The sequence below is a fragment of the Coturnix japonica genome, chromosome 13 (assembly GCF_001577835.2).
Source record: "Coturnix japonica isolate 7356 chromosome 13, Coturnix japonica 2.1, whole genome shotgun sequence".
Taxonomy (NCBI): domain Eukaryota; kingdom Metazoa; phylum Chordata; class Aves; order Galliformes; family Phasianidae; genus Coturnix; species Coturnix japonica.
Window position 1 is genome coordinate 6,798,703 of NC_029528.1, and position 23,420 is coordinate 6,822,122.

The 23,420-nt window shown below is 39.8% G+C and overlaps 1 protein-coding gene across 4 annotated transcripts in view; it reads left to right on the plus strand.

Annotated features, from left to right (window-relative positions):
* The first annotated feature begins 1,035 nt into the window (after window positions 1–1,035).
* Window positions 1,036–23,420, plus strand: part of SLIT3 (slit guidance ligand 3) — a 424,983-nt gene continuing 402,598 nt past the window's right edge. Inside the window, exons 1-2 of one of the 4 annotated variants that reach the window (XM_015875943.2) lie at window positions 1,036–1,501; window positions 1,578–1,827. In XM_015875943.2, coding sequence (XP_015731429.1) covers window positions 1,646–1,827 — 182 coding nt within the window. In that variant the 5' untranslated portion in view covers window positions 1,036–1,501; window positions 1,578–1,645. The remainder of the gene's footprint in view (window positions 1,502–1,577; window positions 1,828–23,420) is intronic. The other 3 variants (XM_015875942.2, XM_015875944.2, XM_015875946.2) reach the window with 3 other exon arrangements.

Sequence of the window (23,420 nt, forward strand, 5' to 3'; positions counted from 1 at the left end):
AATCCCAATGTAACGTAGCATTGCCCAGTCTCTGTTGGTGGTGTCTGGCAGTTTCAGGGCAGTGCTCATCGGGCTCCTTGTTGGACAAGTGGAAGGAAAACTTTTCCTACATGGAGGATCAGAATCTCGAGCCTGTGCTCATGGACCAAGACTTTGTGACGAAGACACAGAACACGCTTCCTGTGTGCATCAGCTCGTATTGTGCATCAGTGTGTCTGTGTGATCTTCAGGTGTACCAAATACGGGACTGAGTGTTCTGAAACAGTTTTTCGTGTCATGCGTATACCAGCTTTGTTCTTCATCTTAATTAATTCTTTTGACTTGACTTACACTTACAAAGATACTCGTGTCTCCCTCAGGCTTCTCCCTTTTCCAATTCATCTCTAAATATTTAAAGATTTCCGAAGCGTCCCGTGTTAGGCACGTTTTTTTAATAAACTTCAGCTAAAGTGTTCGGAGCTGGAACCTCCATCAGAGCAGCACACAACCGTCACGTGGATGCATTCCGCTTCCTCCGATTTACAGCACGTTGCCCCGCCGTCCGCCCTCTCGGTTAATTCGTAGCCCGCGGCGCACGGGCACTCCCGAGAGGGGGCAGCTCGGGGTGAGCGGGGCCGGGCCGCTTCCCACCGCCAGAGGGTACTCGGGGAGTGCGCACAGCCCGAACAAAAGGCGGCCGGTTCCCCCCGGAGGGAAACTTGAGACCGCTTCGGCAGGAGCCAGGTTGTTCGTGCCGCATCCCGCGCGTTACTCTCCGAAGCCCGAACGGGAGTGGGGAGCTGGGAGCCGCGTCCCGGGGCTGAGAGCGGAGATGGAGCCGGGGGTCCCCCCGAACACCCTCAGCGCCCCGCGGCCGCAGCGGCCCCAAACTTTCGCCCTCCCTCCGCTCCAAAAGTTCGGCGTTTGGTTGACGTCAGGCGCCGCGCAGCCAATGGGCGCGTTGGCTGATATTTTGGGAGGGGGGAGGGGTGGCACCGTGCCGCGGGCGCTCGCCCGGCTGCCATGCCCAGTGAATGGAGAGCGGCGGGCGGGCGCGGCAGCGCCGCGGGTGGGAGCGCCGCCGCCACTCGTCCGCCCCTCGCCGCCTCCCGGTCCCGGTCCCGGCTCCGCCGGCCGTCAGCGCTCGGGTGCCGGCACACGGCGGTAGCAGCCGGGCGGCGGGCAGAGCCTGAGCAGCTCGCGGAGCTTTGAGTTGCCGCCCGGCGCCTCCGCGGGTCACCTGCCCGGCCCAGGTGGGGCGATGCGGAGCGGAGGAGGCTGTTTGGGAGATTGCCGCCGCTTCTGATGGATGTTTTGTGTGTATTTATCTTCGCTCCCCGTTTTTCTTTCATCTGAAGACGCATCTGGCTCGAGCTCTGTTAAACTATCTGCCTTCTGGTACCGCTCGTAGATAACAGAAGGAAACCTGAGCCTGAAAGGCAATCCCCCACCTTCTTCTACCTAACGTAACCCTTTCAGACGCCTTTGAAGGTTTGCTGGTGCTCCGGCGATGATGGCAGTGGTGGGTTCCCTTGGGCTGTTCTAAGAGCCTCTTATTTTTTATTTTTATTTTTTTTTATTTTTTTCTTTCTTCGTAGAGGCATTTCATCTTGAAGGGCTGGCTGCTCACGCACACTTTTATACCCGCTGGAGTGATCAAGGAATCATGTCTAGTGGAAGAAGTGCGTTTCTGTGCCTTGGAATGATCTTGGGCTTTTGGAGCTCCATGAGTTGGATGCCTGTTGGAGGATGCCCGCATAAATGTACGTGCATTGCTTCCAACGTGGATTGTCACGGACTAGGACTCAAAACTGTACCGAGGGATATTCCCAGGAATGCTGAGAGACTGTAAGTAGTAAACGTTAAGGGCTCCTCAAGTACTTATAGAAACATCTGGCATGAATTTCTCAACACCTGCCTATCAGTGTGGAGTACATAGTAACAGCAGCTTAAGTAATGAAACACGAATTAATGTTTTCAGGAGGGAAGGGGAGGAGCTTTTCAGAAGTTGCAGGTATCCTGCCGCTGCTCTTGCTTTAAAAAACCGAAACAAACAAGCAAACAAAAAAGTAAAATAATAAACGTGTTTGCAGCTGCATGGTGTTTTCCAGACCATTCTAGTAGATGAGGGTCTTTCTGATTTGGTTTTGTACTGACTTGCCTTTAACTTCCTTATAACTCTATATGGAACGTTCCAAGGAAATAATCATTGTTGCTGCAATCACCAATTTCAAATGCAATAGGAAACCTGGGTATTTTCACCTGGTGGCTGGTAGCAGTTTCTCCTTGCTTAGTTTTCCCAGCGTGGTGACTTCATCACTGTGGAAAAACCGACTAGAGACATAAAATAATGCAAATGGATAAGAAGTCACATTAAAACGCTCTCTAATTTCTGCCTTAAATTGCCTAAGTTGGTTTTATGGGGAGGGAAGCTTGTTATTTAGTTTTTAATCTTCTCCAGGGTTTATGATAGTGTAATAATGTGAGATCCTTCCACTCGTAGTACAGGAGAATTTTATGAGTATGTGTAAAGTACATCTTCTGTTTTATAACTTAGTTTATTTTAGTTGACTCTTTTTACTTAGCAAGTTTTTAAGGGGAAAGCTGAAAGCTAACTGCAGACCTCTGATACGGTTTTGACACTGACTTGGGGCAGAGGACAGCATCTCTTGATGCTGCCTAATGCACTGCACATGGCTTACTTCTGAGAATACCCAATGCTAGATGTCCAGAAGATGTCCAGAATAGAATGTTAAACAGCTTCTGCACTTCTGTGCTGGGTTCCACTGATTACTCTAGGAGACGTGCAATTAGTTGTATGTTATGTTGATTAACTGACAACTTGAAGCGTTTAAACTCATTGGCAAAAACTGCAGATTCAATGGCTTGACTTCCTGTTTTATTTCCTTCTGGATCACAGAGTTTGGGGAAACTTCAAACTCTCAAGCAGTTTTTCCCTAAGAAAGCTAAATGAGGTTACTAAGGAAACCAAGCTTAAATGTATAGAGGCCTTTTAAAAGCTAAGTTTTGTCCCAGAACGAAATTTTATAACATCCTTAAATGTTTCTAAATTCGTTTTATAGTGCTGGGAGACCTTTTACTAGACTATTCCACCATCTTTAATGTTCTGTAGCTGTATCAGCCTTCTTTTTAACCCCAGCTGCTTGAACAATAGTTTTCAGATGTCTGTTACTGGAAGCTTTACTTCTGTGCATGAAACGATGTACTTTCTAAAACTGGCAACCTGGCATGGATAAACAAACAAAACTCTCAAGCCAACTGAAAAACACCCCACCCAACCTGGTAGGATAGTGAGCCAGCAAGGGTAGGTGTAGCTGTGTGATAACACAAATATTTGTGTCCTTCATCTCTTAAACTCAGTTTAAGAGTTAAGGGCTGGAACAAAACGTTTAGATTTCAGGTTAAAATGATTCACAAATGCATGGATAGCTCACCACCTGAGAAGCATGTGAAGAGCAACGTAGTGATTTATTATTGCCTGGGTTTTAGGGAGGCTGAGTTCACCTTGTTACTAGGTTTCATTTGTGGGAATATACTTTAAAAGAGATGTTGGCTTCCCTTGCTTTTTGTAAGAAGCCAGGCTGAAAGAGCGACTTTCTTGATCTTGATGTGTTAAGCTTCAAAAAGAATGAAATTGCACATAATCACTGCGTTCTTAGTCCTGATAATTTTTGGTGCAGCTTACAGATTTAAGATTTAGATCAATGGCTGCATGGTGAACAATGGTAGATATTTCACAATGTTCAGTTTGAATCTTTAACCTCAGAGATGTTCTACTGATGAATATGCTCTATAGCTGTGTTACAGCTTTTTAGTTTGTTTTGAAAATAGTGTGTTATTGGAGCATTTGGTGACAAACATGGTGAAAACAACACAGAGGGTCCCGTAAAAAGGCATTATATAGTTTTATGCACTTCTTCACTGTCTCTGTCTGCCATGAGCGTCTCACAATTTTTTTTTTTAATCCCGTTCACTGTCATCTTCATTGCAGCAGCTGTTTAAAGCTTGTGTAGCTTCTTTTGAATCCAGATTTCTAGTCATTGAACTAACTTGAATTTTCTAAATGTATCAGAAAAGGGAAAGACCTTATTCCCTTCCTCTTAGGTGAAATCACAGGGCCTCCTTCTCTTCACAGACCATGATATTCTGCACCTGTGATGTAACAATGGGTTGATGTTTAGTCTTTAACTGGTTTGTTCAACTTGTAATCACTTCTTGTTATTTTGAGGTAAATAGAGACAGGTACTTTTTATCTTGGAAAAAATGTTTACGTGCCCAGCGTGTGGTCATCAAAAGGCTTCCCTGCATTATTTTCACAGCAGTTTTGTAGTCAGCATATGAAAATGTCATCTTCCTTCTACACTCTTTTGAGCTAAAATAATCTACAGACTGGTTTCAGTTGGAAACTTTCTGCATTAATTAATGAGAGATCTAAGAGCATCACTTACATTATTTTGCCACTAAGCTTGTAGGGAGTTATATTTGTACAAATGTTATGGAATGTTTTGGCTGCAGGAGCTCAGCTACATTTTAGATAAATTTGCATTAATATGAAACCCAAGGAAAACTGCAAATGTAACACTAAGAAAAGATGATAAAAATCTGTAGGGGGAAAACATCTCTTGTTCAGAAGTTCTATTAAATAAACTAGTAAACTTTGGCTACAACAACCCCTGGTGATGCTACAGGCTTGGGGCAGAGTGGCTGGAAGACTGTGTAGAGGAAATGGACCTGGGGGTATTGATTGATGCTGGGCTGAACATGTGCCAACAGTGTGCCCAGGTGGCCAAGAAGGCCAACGGCATCCTGGCTTGCATCAGAAAAAGTGTTGTCAGCAGGAGCACAGAGATGATTGTCCCCCTGTACTCAGCACTGGTGAGGCTGCATCTTTAGTACTGTGTCCAGTTCTGGGCCCCTCACTGCAAGAAAGACATCAAGGCCCTGGAATGTGTTCAGAGGAGGGCAACAAAGCTGGTGAGGGGTCTGGAGCACAGGCCATATGAGGAGAGGCTGAAGGAGCAAGGAATGTTCAGCCTGGAGAAGAGGAGGCTCAGGGGAGACCTTATAGCTCTCTATAAATTATTGAAGGGAGGTTGTAGTGAGCTGGGGGTTGGCCTCTTCTCTTGTGTCCTCAGTGATAGGACTAGATGGAATAGTTTCAAGCTGTGGCAGGGGAGATTCAGGCTGGACATTACGAAATAGTTCTTCTCAGAAAGGGTGGTCAGGCACTGGAATGGACTGCCCAGGGAGGTGGTGGAGTCACCAACCCCGGGGGTGTTCAAGGAATCACTGGATGTTTTGTTGAGGGACATGGTCTAGTGGGAGCTAATGGTAATAGGTGAATGGTTGGACTGGATGATCTTTTAGATCTTTTCCAACCTTGGTGATTCTATGATTCTATGAAACATCTTCTGATATTACAAGAAACAGACATCACTAGAGCTTTTATTATTCATTTTTTCATAGTAAACATGAAACATGCTTCTTCTAGTATTACTTTCTTTTTAGTGCTTTGAAGATACAATTTTTATTAACATTTGTAGCTGTGATTTCTGTCTTCAGGGTAGTTCACAGATTAACCAATAATCACGGAAATGGCCATATGAGTAGCCTAAAATTTTCATTATACATTTTTGTCTTTAATGGCAGCTTTACAATTATAGCAAGTAGTGTTAGGTTTCCGCTGCATTTTACCTTGTCATTATGTTCTATGGTAGCCTTCTAATTGTCTGGTGTAGGTTGAAGTTTTTTGCTAAGTTGGTTCTCAAGAAGAGCTAAAAAGAGAGAGAAATATTTGTGTACTACTGGTTCAGGAATATTCTGTCTGGGGGCAGTGAAACAAACACTTTATATTTCCAAAGAATAAACCACATTTACATTTGTGCTAGAGAAGGAATCCCCAGGATAGCCCAGAACTCATGAGAGAAGAGCTACCTCAGTGATGGTTACTGTATTCTTCAGCTCTGAAAGGAACGAGTGACGCACAGAAACTCCTGTCTTATGGGTCAGCGTATACTCTCTGTTTCGGTATGGAAGTTATGCCTTTGTGTCTTTCCTGTGATTAATGCGTTGTTCTCTCCCTGTTATCTGCACATTGCGTCTGTCTGTATGTCAGAATTCAGGAATTTAGCCATGTTGATTTGTTGATCAGCTTATACTTGATGGCTTATAATCTGGTTTAATATATAGCTCTTGCATCAGATTTTAATTTTGTTGTCTTTTAATCTGAGGGATCCTTTACCTTTCTAAATTGCTAGAGCTTGCAGGACTAATCAGTTCTGTGCTTTGCTTGAGTAGCTAAATTGAGCATGTCCACATTTATGTGCAATTTAGAAGCTTAGTCATCTGCTTGCTATAGAGTTTTCATGTGGTCTGGGGTTTGTTATACAAATATATTATTATGGTGTTTTTGGCCTAGGTGCATGAAGCTGCTGAAGTTGCCTTGGTTTATAATGTCTACAACTTCCTCAGTTTTTGTCTCTGAGTTAAATCTTGTCTACTGTCTTGAATGCTGTCAAATTATTGCAGAACACAATTAAACACATACAAATAATATTGAGTCTTACATTCATACTGTGTTTTTTAGGATTTTTCCCACTAAGAATTACCACTTGCTTCTGTAGTATTTGTCTCCAAAACTTTGCATGAGACCTTTCTTTCTCTCTAGATAGTGTAGCAATAAATAAGCACATGTGACTTTGGCTTAGAAGAGGGAAAGGTACTGTACTGAAAGGTACTGAAAGTAGCTGTTATAATTCTAGTAGCTACATAAGCAAATAATGGAATAAAGGCCATCATCATGTTGTCTGTAGGTTGTACGAATTTGGTTAGGATTCTGAACTTGAAGAGGATCAGATTACTTACTTGTGTATTCTTCTAATAAATGAAGCTACTCCCTTTCTTATGCTTTTACTTTTGTTGTGAAGTATTGATTCACGCAAAAGAATTAAATGAACGAAGAATTTCTCCTTAAATTAATAGCTGTCTTATTTTTACATAGTCCTAAAGTACAGGCAATGTATGTTGCTTTTTTCTGGAATTTATGTATCTGTCAGTAAAGTGTGTGCCAAAGTCAGTGTAGCTCCCATATCTATATGGGTAATTATACTGAAAGTAAATAAATCCTAATGCTCTTATTTTTACAGTTATCTATATAAATGTCCCTGTGCTGTACACTGTTTGTCACTTGTAAGTTGATTGCCATGAAGTCATTTACCTTCATGGCTATGGAGAATGGAAGCTATCACTTGAATATTGCATTTCTGTTAACTTACTCTTTATCCACTAGGGGTGAATGGAAAACAGTTCTACTCTGAGTTTGTGTCAGCATCCTTTCCTATTCACATCTGTGCTGCTGTTTGTATTTCTCATGTGGTGCTCTCTGGAGTTGTGTAATTTTCAAGGTATTTTCCTGAGGACCGAACTGGAATTGAGCTTCCTTTGACGTCTGACTGAGAACTGTAGCGATCATTCAAGTAATATTTCAAGCAAACTAAACAATTTCATGTGTATATTTATTTTCTAAGTCTGCAAAACAAATTTCCCCTTCAATAAATTCTCATTTCCTTTATCCACTTATTGTTTCCTTATTTACTTCCTTCTCAGAATTTGAACTGACAACATATAACCAAATCTTTGAAGTGACTGAACTAAATCCAGTTTGGTATGAATGTCAGCTGAGTTGTTGTGCAGCCTCCTATCTTCAAAAGTGCCTGCAGGCTCGTAAGATGTTACATAATAACAAATTCATGATGAAATGGCTGATGCTTCTTTACAAAGTAAGCTTGGAACTCTGAAAGTTCTGAGGTTGACTGCTGGACATAAACATAACTGTGTCACCTAATACTACAACTACTGAACCATCTCACATGTTGTGTTAATCTTTGGCAGAGACTGTAGAAAGTTCTTCCTAAGTAATCTAGTACTCCTTAGTCCTTTTTTTCTTTGCACTCTTCAATTAGATACGGGTCATATAAACAATTTTGGTAGCACAGTGTTGAATGCCTTTCAGTAGCTGGGGAAAAAGTCTGCCTGTATGTGAGTCTGCTTCTCTAGTACTAGCAGGACATATATTAAGTAGAGTCAGCTTCCTGCTTTTGTCATGAAGATGACAGCTGCAGGAGCCAACAGGTACATCTTCTGTCTTCTTGTCAGATGACTCCCTAACGGGGACCTCTCTTTTTCCTTCTTCATCTTAATTTCCAGCCCTGCAAGACAAAGCAATGTTTTGTCATGAAGTTGAATCAGAGAATCATAGAATTACCCAGATTGGAAAAGACCTCAGAGATCATTAAGTCCAACTGCAGCCTAACCATAGTACCCTAACTCTAATAACCCTCTGCTAAGTCATATCCCTGAGCACCATGGCAAAAACAAGGCAAGTTTCTAGCATTCAGATGAGGAAAGAAGTCAAGTTAAGGTAGGGGAAGAACTAACGTTAACTTCAAATGGGAAAACTGTATGAAGAAAAATGGTAGAATGAGTAAAAGTAATATATGACAATTCCTCTTGTGATTATATCCATGCATTCACATTACAGGGATGTGTAGATTAATAAGTGGTCTTGTTCAGAAAATTTTACCATGGTAGGGGAAATTCTGTACACCATCCTCTAATAAATTCTTTGAGATAAATTTGTAGCACGTGGCTTGCCTTCTTTTTGCTCCTCAGATGATAGGAAGATTCTATTCATTGTTGTTGGTTCAGCTACATTATTATAGTTTGATATGGATTTAGGCTTAGAGGCTGTTGTAATTCCCATTCCTTTCAGGTTCAATAACAGGTTTTGCTTGTATTGGTTTATTTTTTTTTTAAGTAATTCTTAAGAAAGAGATGGGTTCTTGTAATATTCTGGTTGGGTTCTTGTAATATTCTGATTGCAACATGGACCAAACAATTTTGTTTTGATTATTTTTTTTAAGTCTTTTCTCCAGAGACCCATATATTTAATCTTCAGATCTCCTTTCAGTGTTGTTCAGTCAGATTTGTCTTTCAAGATGTTGAATGGCTCACAGGAATGGGAAGAACTTTTCCACTGAACAAAGGCCTTGTAAGCAATTGACATTCTTTTGTAATGGTACTAAATATGTATGTTGCTCCAAAAGTAATGCTTCCTGTTTATTTACGTGGATACTACATCATACACAAAAAGCATAATAACACTATTTGATAGAGCAGATTCTCAGCTACAAAGCACTGTTTTTCAACATAGTCACCACCATTAGCTATGCATTTTCATCAATGATGAACAAGAGCCTGTGTGCCTCACTCATAAAAATCTGCACCAGTGGAGGTGCCCCACTGTTTGAAGATTGGTATAATGCTGTGGTCTTCAAACTGGGATGGGGCTTGGCATTATAGTGTTCCAAGAGAAAAATTGTTATCTTCTCTGACCTGACTTGAACTTTCAGCTTAGTTTTGTGATGCCGCAGTCAGATTTGATAGTTTGTTCAGATTAAAGGAAATCCAACAGGATCCACTTTCCTGTCGCAGAAGTTGGTGTGCATTGCTTTGCCTGATGATCGCTGTGTCTGAAACATTTTCTTTGGTGGGGAGTTCATGCTTCTCCTTCCCACAGACTGCCATTCTGACTCCAACTTTTATTTGTCACACAGTCGCATCACTGGTAGTGACATGATCTAGGAAGCGGTCACCTTCAGGCTCACATGGCTTTAATAGGTACTGACAAACTTGCAAATGGTTTTTGTTCCATTTGTGTATGAACGCCGTCATACTCCAATGTTGCCACTAGCGTTTCCAAAGCATTGAAGCTGATGTTCAGCTCCTTACACAGTTCCCTGGCTGTAATCCACCTATTCATGTGAGTGAGCTGGCGAAGGCACTCTTAGTGGCGTGACAGCTGTGTATGGCCATCTGGTATGTCTTTCACATCATTGTTGCCGCTGGTGTGGTGCACCATCCACCACCTCACTGTGCTCATATCCACTGTTTGATCTCTGCAAATGTTCAGTGAGTGTCAATGAATGTCAGTGGGTACCATTTTTTCCAAAGGGAGAAATTCAATCCCGTGCCTTTGCTTCATAAGCACTTCTGTGTCAGATGCCATTTTGTCATACTGCTCATCAACTGCCATCTGTTGCACAGCAACACAGTGTAGTGGAATATTGGTGGAAAGGTTCAACTTCTACTGCTGTCCCACTAACATCCACCTCTGATGTCATAGGCCAGCAGGATAAAATAGGAGGCACTGCTGTCAGAGCAGACCTCGTATGTAAGAGATCTACTCTCTGTCTTTATATCTAAGGGAAATAGGTTTGTGGTCTTGTACTCACCAATAAGTTTTGCAGGCCATATCTGCAGAGAAGTTAGAGAAGGGGTTGATTCTTACCTCTCTGCCAGTTGCTTTCAGTGTGGTTTTTAAGTTTTCTTTTTTCCCCTTAACTGAATCTGGTCTGTAAGTTGTCTCTGTCAGAATAAATGTCTTGTATTTCAGTTTTCTACCATCTGTTTGGTGCTGCAGAATGTGTTTTTAATTCTGTGATCGATAGATTTCTGGAGCTTTTAATTAGATTTTTACCTTTCTATCTAGGAGTTGCTGCTTTTTCTGAGACCTTAATCTAATTTTGTCCCTCATAAGGGGAAATCTTAACTGATGGTTATACTGATCGTGATATTCTTTCCCTCCTTTGCACTGATGAAGGCAGCAATTTAATGAAGGTCTGTTATGCTAAAAAGAAGAAAAAACCTTGCTGTTTTAAAGCTGGTGTTGTTTTGATTTTTTTCTGTTACACGCCTTTCCATATTTCTTGAACTTATCTGAAATTTCCAAATTGATTTCAGAATTCATCTTGCTTCCAAACTCATATTTATTTGTTTGTTTTTTTTTTTTGTGAAAATCTGTGATACTTCTGCAGAAGTAATTCTTATATCAGTGAGATTTTTTTGGAGAATCCTCTTTGCCTCTTGCATAGAGGTCAGTAGGATTACCTTCCTGTTGAACTGTATGGTGAATAATCAACATAGTCTATATAGTGTCAGGTTACTAATGAAGTTCCTGAAACACCAATTAAATCTATTTAAAGACCAAGGAATGCAGACAATTTGAGTAGATAGCATTCTTATAGTTGATACCTCATTGGCTGTGACTTCTATCTCTACTCAATCTGAGGTGCAAGGCTGCTAGCACTGATGCTATCTTTAGGAGTTTAATTGGAGAGACTAAACCTCTTCTGTTGTGTTGGGTTACTGTAGTCACTTTATGCTATGCTTGCACATAGAGGCAATCAGCCCAAATGAACAAGACAAATCAGCTGTCTGTAACTTTTTGGGATGTTTTCTCAGTGCACACAATTGTTCTTGCCTATGTAAGTGGAAGGTTATACCTTCTAATTCAGAAAGGGCTCCATTGGTTTACAAGGTGAAAGTGTTGGTTATTGATGTATTTTTTTTTCTTCCATTTTGATTCTCTTACTTTGTAAGAAATCTCCCTTAGAAATGAAAAGTGGTTTTGAAAAAAATTAAATTCCCTTTAATGTTCATGTTGTCAGGCAAAATTTTTAATTCAAGTTAGTCTACAATTGAGTCAAGGTCAGTGCCTGCTGTACTGAGCTTTACCACTTTGCTTTCTTTTCTCCATCTCTTTGCTCTTTTTGTTTGTTTATTTGTGTGTGTCTTTAAAAGCCCTTTTTGGGGCTTCTTTGTAGAATGCTTAACATAAGAAATCTTAAATGGTTATAAGGGTCCTTCTAGATGCGATGAGAACAGAAGTGGTACTAAATTTCATATTGCTGAATATAAGGTGTATAAAAGATGTTGTTGTTTTGTTTTTTTTTTTAATGTCTAGCTCTGTATTGTTTTTCCAAGTGATGAGTTAAGGTTGGCTGCTTGACTTAGGGGGAAAGAGAGGAAGAATATTTTGTCCTGTGAATGCACATTCTCATGAAATGTTTTAATAGATAGGTACTTAACTAGCATGGGAATTATATGCTGAAAGCAGATGCATTAGTGTGTTCTTATGCATACTAGTAATTAAGTAATTATTTCTTAATTCCAATTCTTTCACTTGGTCTTATTCCTTTGTTTCTGTGGCGTGTAAAGAACGTGACAGTGAGATTGTATAAAATAAAGGTATTCTGTTGCGAAGCAGTGCTGGCATGTGTTGTGATAGGCACACTAATGAGTAAACTTGACAGTTAAGAAAAGTTACAAACGGTAAACTGTAAAAATCATAAAAAACCTAAATGTTTTAAGTCAGTTCAGTCAAATTGCCCTTCTGTATTGCAGTCGTCACTGCAATCTTTGGTCATGTACTGGTGGATTCTATTATTGCAGCTTTTAAACTTGAGGAAATTTATTTGGCACAATGGCTATTAACGGTAGATAAAGCAGGTTACAGGTACTATGTGACATCAGCTTAATGCAAGAAGCCGGAAAAGGCTTTTCTGCAAACAGTTTGTCCCAAAGCAGAAAAGATTCCAATTCCTAACTTCAGTTTTTCTTTACATTTCGAAAAGATCACTCTAAAACAGTAGAAATTTCTATGGAATTTAGTAGCCGTGTTCCTTGGAATGTGCAGTTTTTCCAAGTATGGATGACCAAGCAAGTACATTTGTTAACCAGAGATCTATATAAAATATAATTTCACTTTACATTAGTTTTCTTTCCCTTACTATAGAAAATAACAAAATGCACGGAATAGTTTCCTGCTGAAGATTTGATTGCCTCATCTGTTTTGGGATGTCATCAGCAACATAAAACTCATATAACAGATATAGTCAGATGACATCAAGCCTATTTAAGTTTATCACTGTGTATGTGTCATCCACAGATATGGAGACATTAATGTTTAATTAAAATGGTTATTTTGTTCAAGTATCACTCAGAAAGTTTTAGCAAGGCAAGGCTGTGTCCTGAAAGCAGTTCAAATTTCCCGTTAGCCATGATGCATGTTTTGCCTGGACTTCAATGGGGCTTTAATTTAGGGATTTTTTTCTCCTGTCTGTATAGTGGTACTGTTTTGATTTGAAGAAGCATTGTATGTACTGAGCATGTGTTTTGAAATGCTGACTTCAGAAAATGCTGGGTGGAACACGTTTGCTTGGTGAGGGTGGCAGCGGTTGCAACATTACTTAGAAGGTGGGAACTTCTGGGCTACAAGCTTTGAAATAGCTGTAGAGTGCCAGCTTTAGATATTAGCAGTCTCATGGAGTGGAAGAGCTGGTTAGAGGTGGTCATTTAATAATATAGCTGGAGAGCAAAGAAAACTCATTAGAAGGAAATAGTACTGGGAAGTAGTGTTTGTGCATTTATGAAATGCCTAAATACAGTAGGGTGGTAAGCTGAAGAGAAGAATATAGTGATGAAATAAGTCACAGAATTCAAGTTCTTAAGCAAAGAAAGATGGTTTTCCAGAACTGGAATTGGATATTAAGAAGAAAAGCCTTAAGGCAAAGTCTGGTTGGTTGGATTGAGAAACACATCTGCATGTAAGTTTCTCAGATAAGAATGTGAAAGTATAAGAAACAGGCTAGCCATCCTTTTGTGCAGTGGTTTTTAATAGCTAACAGATGAAAGGGCAGAGGAACTCCCAGGGAAGTTCTTCAGCTAATTGCTCATGAAGATGGTTAGAAATTGGAAATGAATTATTCCCAGTTGGTGTTAACTTTGTTTTATATAACAAATACTTCCCCAAGTTTGTTCTGTCACAGTTCTTAAGTAGGTAAGTGACTTGGTGCAAAATGATTTTATGAGCGTGAGTAGTTTTGGCAAGTTGAAATATCGAATAAATATGCCCAGTCTTTTTCAGAAACACCGTGAAAGCAGTTTTGCTTTGCTTCAGCAAATCTTGTGTTGAAAACCTAAAGTTAGATAATGAACAGAGGAAAGTAAACGTGAGAATCTACTTAGGAATAATGAAGATTGCTAATGATTGTAACATCTGGATGCTAACTTTGTCAAGTAAATGCAGAACTTCCTTGAAATGGCTTTTATGTATTAGAACGGCCCTACAGATTTTATGGTGACTTCTTGGCTTAATCTGCTACTTAGTGGCTACAGCAGACACGTTCACCCAGTGTGGTTCTTTGTGGGGACAGAGTTGGTGAAACTGGATGCTTGTTAAATTAAAAAATATTTTTTTTACAATTCCAGGAGAAGATCTACTAGGAGGAGTTTCTGGTCTTTGTGTGTCTTAAAGTGGGGGAAAAAAGTGGGAGGTGAAATCAAGATTTTGTTTTCATTTTGGGCCTCACTAAGATGACTTGTTTGTTGGTAAAACTTTTTGCCAAGCTGTGAAGTCTTACAGTAGCCATCTGAATTATTACAGTAGCCAATTATTATTGAACAGCAACTGAACAGATACCTGTTTCTTCATTAATCATCCAGCTCTCCTGTTAAAGCAGGTTCCCTGCAATAGATTACACAGGAGAGTGTCCAGGTGGGTTTTGAATACTTCCAGAGAAGGACGCTCTGCAGCCTCTCTGTGCACCCTGTTCTAGTGTTCTGTCACCCTCAAAATAAAGAAGTTCTTTCTTGTGTTTATATGGAACTTGGTCTGTTCCAGTTTGTGTCTGATGTCCCTTGTCCTGTCCCTGGGTGCCACTGAAGTGCACCCCGGAATGGGAATTAATTTGTATCAGAGAGATACCTTTGAAGTCCAAATGGGATGAAGATCAAAGTGTGGATATACCTATTTATGTTCTGATGAGACTGACCATTTTATAGTGGAATGAGAACATATCTGAAACGGTTTGACATTCTGTTTTCTACCTGTGTATCTGTTTGATCATTGGAATAGCACTAGACTGATGTAGTTACCTTTCATATCCAACCAGCTGGTGCATGTTGAATATGAAAGATGAGGTAGGGTTATAGATGTTGAATTCATTTAACTGATCATTTCTGTTTAAGAACTGGAAAGAAATAACATGAGAATTAATGTTTATTTGTTTGGTTTTTTTTGGTGTCCAAGTGTGACTGTACTTTCTCTTCATACTGTGCACGCATCCTGGTTTCTGTAGCAACTGTTTTGACTGTTTTTCATATTTTTATGTGTGCTTCATGTTTAATGCTTTCTGTTAACCCTTCTACCTCACCCCAAACGTAGAGGAACAAATATATTTTTTACTCTCTTCTGTGTGGAAAGCAGACTTAAAATCATGAAGGATGGAAGGGACCTTAGGGGAGTGCTCCTAGTTCAACCTCTACTCCAAGCAAGCTCACTGTGAAATTCACACTGGGCTACTTAGAGCTTTGTCTGTTGGAGTCTTGAAAACCTTTGTGCAACTTGTTCCATAGCTTAACTGTTTTTCTATTAATGCTCTCTTAAATAAACAGATGGAGCTTCTGTGTCCTGGTTTCAGCCAAAGTAGCATTAATAGCATACTGAAGTCTTGGCCATTTCTGAGCGGTGGGAGCATGCCCAGGGATAGGCTGGACTGCTGAACCAGGGAAGAGCTGCTGCCTTTATAGACTGGCAGCAGGGGGTGAGGCAGAGCCAGGACAGGTAGCCTGAATTAGGCCAAGGGTTATTCCATACCACATGACATCATGTAGAAGGCCATAAAGCTGTGGGGAGTTGGCTTCTTGGGTGTTTCTGGGCGTCACTTGGCAGGTGATGAGACCTTGTGTTACTGGCAGGTCATTGGTGAGAAGCAGTTGTATAGTTATCACTGCATTTTTGTTCCATTTTCATCTTCTGCCTTAGTAGATATTTTTTTTTTAATCTCTAATCACAAGTTCTGTTTTCAGTTCCCTTCCTCGTCCTTGCTCAGAAGGGAGCAAGCAAGCAGCTATGTGGTACTCAGCTGATTGCCTGTTTAAGCCACACCACTCCCACTTAAATTCATAATCATTATGTCTTTCTCATCCTGCATACCTCTATTAAGCTTTTGCTCTATCTTCTGAGTAACCTCTATTTAGTTATTGTAAGACTGCTATTCAGTCACCCCGAAGCCTATACTTCCCCAGGATAAACAAGTAAAGCTTCCTCAGATTCATCTTACATCAAGACCATTTCAGTGGTCTTTTGCTGGATTTGATCAAGTTTTTTAGTATCTTACTTGGACTGAGGGGGCTCGAATTGGACATGGCACTCCAGATGCACTCAAAAGAGACAGAGTTCACTGTTCTCCCTCCCTCTTCACATAAGTGGCTTCTGCTTTAGAAGGCAGGCAGGTTGCTCAAGCCTGATTTCCCCTTGGATAAATCTGTTGGCTATTTTCAGTCATCTTTCTACCTAGAAATTGCTTCTAATAGTGTTTACTCCATGTCTTTTCCACGGGACAAGGAAGTGAGTCTGACGTTGACCAGCCTGTGCCTCGCTGTATCATTCTTTTTGAAAACAAATGCACTATTTACCAAATATGTTTAGTATTTACAAATGATGTCACTGCAAGGATGCACTTTTGCAGACAAATCTTGTTGCACCAAATGCATCCTGTCTGTTCCTGCAGGTTAGGATTTCTTAGGAAATGCTCAACTTGATACTTCATTCCTTGAAACTTGTCTTTAGTTGTGAAGTCTGGCAAGTCTGTGTCAGGGAAGACGTAATATGTCAGGTCTGACTTTAAACAGCAATCCCCTTAATGGGAAATTTAGTCTCCGCTGTAGTTTCAAAAAGCAATTTTTCCTTGATGTTTTTAGCACCTACAGTTGCCAAGCTTTTTATTTATTAATTTATTTTAAACAAAGATGAGGACAGAAATGTGTTGCCTGTAAGCAGTTCTAGATCATTTGGGCACATAATGTGGGCTTAGGAATGGCTAGTTTATTCTCAAGATTTAGACACCTCTTAAGATCAATTTTCTCATTGTTCAGACAAAAAGCAAACACTGTTTGAGTCATATCCAAGAGCCTTCTGTAATCTGAAGGAGCTGTCTAATTTTTTCAAATTAGAAACTGTATTGTGTAGGTGTGTTAAAATACACTGGACAATGGACTGCAGCATAGAATTTGTACTTTCTAGTTATTGTGTAGCAATCTAATTAAAACTGAAAATTTTCTGGAGATCAGAATGATCCAGCATCATATATGTGGTACTACCCAACAAGAACAATATAAATATTAAATCTTGAATTGTAAATTTGTTATTTTGGCTTAACATGACTTTCACAATTACCGGATCCTGATACTGCTGTGTCAATACACTTTGTGCAGTGCTGATGTTGGTGAAGCAATGCAGAATATTCCTGAGTCCTTTTGGGACCTGGTGTTTTTGGCAGGACTTGTTTTTTCTCCAGTGTTTGTTCATAATTTATTCCCTCTTACTGTGGAGCCGAGACAGGGGTCTACGTACTCCTGTCCTGATGCCTTCTTTGTAGTTAAAAGCTGCAGTAAAATCTCCTCGGAATCCTATATTTAAGTTCAACGGGTGCAGCTTTCTCAGCCTGTATTCATATGGTGTATTTCAGTTGCCTGATCATTGCAGTGGCCCTCAGTTTCATTCTCTCCACTGTCAGCCTGTTTTTGTGCTGGTGAGTCTGTAAGAGTAGAGCAGATCAACTTTCGCAAGTGCTGAATAGAAGAGCTTAGTCAAGTTTTGCACACTGCTGGTTCTTGCTCCACAGGCTGGTCTATGGTGGCCTTCACTGCTTGAAGGACTTACGCTGCTGACAGCTTTGTGGCCCTGTGGGACTTTGAGGTCCTTTTTTCCAAAACAGCTCCTTGGTCAGACAGAGCCCAGCCTGTAATTGTTGCAGAGGCTTGTTTTCTTGTATGTACATGACTTTTTTTTTTTCTTTTTTTTTTTTTTTTTTTTCTCCCTCTTTTGAACTTTTAATGTTTCTGTCAGCCTAATTTTCTGACCTTTTTATGGTATGCCTCATGTTTTAGTGTAATGGCTGCTTCTGTTTATTTGATGCTGTCTGTGAAGTTAAGCATGCACGCTGTCTGACACTCCAGTCTTTAATAAAGACATTAAACAATATTGGCCCTACCATTGATTTCAGAGGGAGAATACTAGGAGCCAGCTGTTGATCACCTTGCACGCTCAGAGGTCCAGCCAGTTTGCACCCAGAGTGTTTACGTAATCCATATCTGATCAGTTTGGATTTAAAGAGAGTATGGACAGCAGTGCCAAGGTCTTGCTGAAATCAGTGTGAAGATATCCTCTCTTCACTCATACTCTGCACATCTGGTCATCTATCACACAAAGGCATTATTAAGTATGGTTCTATTAATTGATGCTGTCTCCTTCCAGTAACTTTATTCTTTGTGTTCTTCATATGTTTGTGTATGAAAAACATGGATACAAGTGTTACTCTCAGCGACCTAAAATTGAGCTCTGAAAAATTTAAGTTTGCTCCATGGGAACAGCTAGCAGGAGGACAAGGTATGTCTGTAGCTGTTTGAGCTGTACAGGATATTTCTTAAGTAAACTGAAAACATGTATGCACTTCACATTCTGTCTAAAATTACTTTGAAGATGTAGAACATCTTTACAATTAATTGTATTGTGGAATATTTAGAGAATTCCAGTCTTCTCAGAAGTCAGTAAAGAAATAGTTTTCTCATGCTATTTTGAGAAGTCAACTGTTTCCAGTTTAAGAAGAAAAAAACAACTTGTCTTTTTATATAGAGGTGGAGAGTATTATTGGCTCTTTAATGAGATGAGCAGAATTTTTTGTTTTTCTTTACAACTGAAGTTCATACTTGCCCGGTTGTTTTGCAAACTAATGGAATTTGTGTGTTTCGTAAAATACAATCCCAGGTCTTTATTTCCTGCATTGCCTAAGTTGAGTTGGAAATATGTTAAATCTGAAGATATGCAGATTGTGCTGCCAGAGGGCTTCAGGGTAATGTTATAACTGAGTAGTTTATCATAGCAACTTTGAAGTTCTTGGACTGAAGGCACAGGAGAATTGCCAAGTGCCTTCCATAGGGAATTACAGTCATTTAAGGCTAAGAGGCTAGTGGCACTCTGTATCCATTAGAGGTAAATTAATCCCATAGAAGAAATTCTGGAAAATAGTTAAAATAACAGAACAGATAGTGAGTGTGTACAGACTGGCCAAAAACAGGCATACTGAAGTGAATACATCCACACATGAGAAAAGACATGTCTCTTGAATGAGCCACGGTGTTAGCGTGTCCCCAGTCTGTGAATGAAAGTGTTCAGAGAGGGCTTCACTGAAGAACCTTTTGCCTTGAACCCCAAAGGCAGCTTTCAGAAGCACTGAGAACTCCTCTGTGGTTTTAAGCTTCTGGAGTGCAGCAGGCATCCAAGTGAATGGTTAACTTACCTTGTGAAAATGCAAGTTTTCTCTAGTTCACCTGGTGTGTTTGTGTTCATGGTTACCTTGTGAAGCGAATGGGGGCTGGGCAGACAAATGAAACAGGCAGATTTTCAGGGGATGACTCAACCGTCATTCTAGCAGGTGGCTCAGAGTGACCAAGTCCTCTAGCAGTGTAATGGCAAAACAATAAAAGCCTTGTTTCTTCAGACTGTGTGCTGCTTGAGTTATTGGGAGGTATGGGCTCATGTTAGGTATCTGTAACTCTTTCGGATCAGGAATCTGGATTGAATTGTTATCACTTTGGCTTTAGCTTCCTCATTTTGTATCTGTTGCTACCAAGTTGATTTATCATTTAAAATAAATTACTGACTGCATGTTTTTTTCATTTGTAATAAAGAATACGTCTCTGTCCCCAAAACCATCACAATTTAGTTCATAGAGAAATTATTTTTCTTCTATTCTTTATGAGCGTTTGGAACTTCTGTAAAATATGTCCTAGTTGAAGTTTGCTTTGATGCGAGATGTAGGTGGTGCGTTGATTCTTTACCTGTTTTCCTTCTTAGAAAAATTCATTTGAATTACATAGGATGTCAGTTTAATGAAATTTGTTTTGAGAGTAATGAGTGTCTTGGTGATTTGTTCATCACAGATGTGACATAAATGCATGTAGTTTGGAGCTGGTATGTGGCAGACACTCATCTCCTGTTCTCAGGCATTCTAAATTGTGTATTTGAGATTCTATGTCTAGAAATACCTATATATTTGTATGTTGGACAAGAAACAATCTTAGCACAATGTAACTTGTAAGAGAGGTCTTTTGAAGTGTGTGATAATTAATTTTTCTTAATACTGAGTGTGCATTTTCTCTACTGCTTTTATTGAGTTCTGTATTAATTTTAAAGGGAGAACACCTGAAGACTTGAATGAAGTTGAAACTGTTGTTCTAGCTGCCCATCTCTATGGATTGCAAGTTATTTTTCCCTTTATATATTTTCTTTTCATGTAATGTCTTTTTAGATTAAAGACAGGCTGATTAATAAATGTTTTCATTAATAGCATCCACATAGGTCTTGTGGTATTGAACACTGAGCTACTGATATCAAATCATTGAGTATCAGAGATGGTCTTCAGTTTTGTTGTTCAGAATGCCACCATTTGCCAGTCTGGTACCACAGAATTCTCTGAAAGGGAGGCAGACTTCTTCATGCTAGAAAATTCATGGACAATGAATAGCTGTAATCAAATGAAATAATTGGGTTTCTTTCAGGAAGAGAATTAACTTTAAGCAGTTTCTTTTCTGACCAAAAGCTAACAGGATTAAGCCTGGAATTTGGTGCTTTTCCAAATCAGCAGAAATTGCAGCTTAGAAAAATCCTTTAAGTAGAAGCTTGTCTTAAAGCAAATGTTCCACTTGCAGTTCTAGCCATCAGGCCGAGTGGCTTTTGTGTACCTCTGAACTTGTGTAGTGCCAACCTCACAGCACAACAACAACAACAAAAAGTGAGAACTAACGCACTCAAGGTTTCATCAAGTAGTGAATTGATGACTAATAAAAACTTATTGAAATGTGGCTTTTTAGTGCTTTAAAAAAAATAATTGCATCCTTTAATTGTGTGTTATAAGCATTTGAGTTTTCTATAAGGAATTTGTATTTATACATGTGAGTATTAAAATATTATTTTGAAATGCTTGCAAGAGTTCAGCATCTGATGACCTTTGATTATTGGCTTTTAAAAATAATAATCTGAATGTTCTTGTTGTCAATCTCAATTCTGACTTTATGTGTGTAATAATTACAGGCTCAGATTGATCAGCTAGCTGTATGTGTTCTCTGAGATATGGGAGTCTAGGAGAAAGAAGCATAGAGCACTTAATACATTGTGTTTGTGGCAACTGGGTTTACTCTAGGACTTAAAACTTATTGAAGTCCAAGGAAGAGAGTGCTCATCAGGTAGAACACTGAACACGAAGTGACCAAGAGTTGTAACTGGGCCTGTGTGTGCTTGGGGCAGGATAGGTGTTCTGAGTAAGACTCAAGATCCATTTGGCCTCGCACAATATGCAAAGTGCAGGAATCTCACACAATAGAAATTTCTTGTTGAGCGAATGGTTCTGCAGATAGAAATTAATTGAAGCTAAATATGAATTAAGTTCACCGTGGCATTATAATTTTCTTTGTGACTTTGATCCAGTTTCTTTTCAGATCTGCTTGTGAGTTTGTTTCCAACAATTCTTATGAGCCATGATGTATTTGAAAGTCAACCAAGATCAGATGTTAAGGTTTAGCTTTTTGTAGTTGAAACCCACTAGTGGGCTCATAATCAGCTGTCAGACTTTTTATAAGGGAAATATAAAATATTAAGTTGCCCACAAATACCAGCTGTAAACCACTGAAGTCTGCAACAGTTCAATAACTTTACAGTAACAAAGTTTAGTTGAGTAAGGGGGTAACCTGTGGCAATGGGCTTTTTTGCAGCAGTGCTAGACCTACTCTGAACAGGAGGAGGAAGTGTTACATAGTAGTTCATCAAGGTTTTAGTCTGTTTTACTTCAAATGGCAGATGAGCCTTGAGGGAAAGCTTGCTTGAACAGGTAGGTGTTCAGAAGGTTAATAATGCTTTTTATTTATTTATTTATTTATTTTTTTAAATGCAGAGGAAGCAGTTATCAATAAAATCCAAAGGGTTCAAGGTAAATTTACTTCATGAAGAAGGGCAATCATAGAGCTTAGGGTGCTGTACTTGCTGAAATGGAAGCTTTAACTTAGCTGCTTGTGTTCAGTGGGCTTTAGTAGGATGGCTGATCTTTTATATGCAATGCAGGCTGTGTCAATCTACAGGAGTGGAGGAAAAAGCAATCTAAGGATGTGTGTTGATCAAGAGCATTCAAGAAAGTCTTCCTCAATACAGAGCTGCAGAGCTTGCTGTGGGGAGAATGCTGAATAGTGGGAATGTTCCTGGAGCTGAAGGAAGATAGGAATGGAGGTTATGTGTGGGACTGGTCTCATAGACTCGAAAGGGGGGAAAAGGTTGTTCTGTATGTGTGATGGGAATGAAGCTCTGTGTACACCTGTTCATGCTGAGTGAATGCATTGTGCTGAGAATTAAGGCTTAGCAGGATGGGCAAAATGGGGGGACAGTGACTCTTTTTGCTCTGTGTGCCCCCCAGCTGACTAAGTTGGCTTGGGAGAATTCTGACCTGCTGGTTGCTGTGCTTTGGTAGAACTTTTGTTAGACACAGGAACACCTTCAAAGGAATGGCATAAAAAGCAGATGGGAAACAGCATGCAGATAGAACACCTAGCTGTTTATGCATTGTTTGCTCCAGAGTTAATTCTTCCCAGTGCCTTTGCAGTCAGGTCACCCTGGCGCACCAGTGAGTAGTTAATGATGCACCAGGGTCAAAAACTGAACTGCATACACAGAGGAAATGAAGTTGGAAAGTCTCAAAAATGTAGGCTGTGTCTAAAAGGTATTCCTTGAAAAGAGCATGATTCAATGGTTTGCAGATGAGGTTTAGGGAACACATGAGAAAACGAATATTTTTTTTAGTTTACCAATTTGAAAAGTCATTTCCTCCAATGAATGAGAACAGTTACCCATAATCATTTAAGTATTTAAGATTTTGTTTAATTAAGGATGATGTTCATATTAGAAGAAACTCTGCTCTTGTGTTTAAGAGCATTTGGGGAACATAGCAAGTATGCTAAAAAATCAGTTCTGTTTCTTTGAATGTTGAAAATATACCTTTTAACAAGCTTAAACTTCGAAGTATCCAACTGCTTCTTCTTTGACAATGTGAGTTACATTAGAAAAATGAAATTAGATATTATGACAAGTATTAAGACTGGTTTAAATAGCAGCTGTACTGGAAGGCTTATGTGGAATCGTATGATCTAGCAGCACCACTGCTGTTTTTTTGGTTTTGTTTTCTCCTATAGGATAGTATATGAAAGATTTCAAGTGATTTAACTTTTCTACTTTGAAAGCTGTCATATTTCCTTTGTAGTATTACTTGTGAGGCACTTAGAGGCCATTCAGTGTTAGCCACCTAGGCAGCATTTCCCAGAGTACAGAGGGAACAGCTGAAGCATTCCTGGATGTTCCAATCTGTGCCTTTTCCTTGGATTCCTTTTCGTACCTGTGGAAATACTCAACGCAAAACAGACACCTTTTTTTTTAGGAAGTGTTTCAGGGTCAAGGTTTCAGATGATTCCCAAATGTGCAT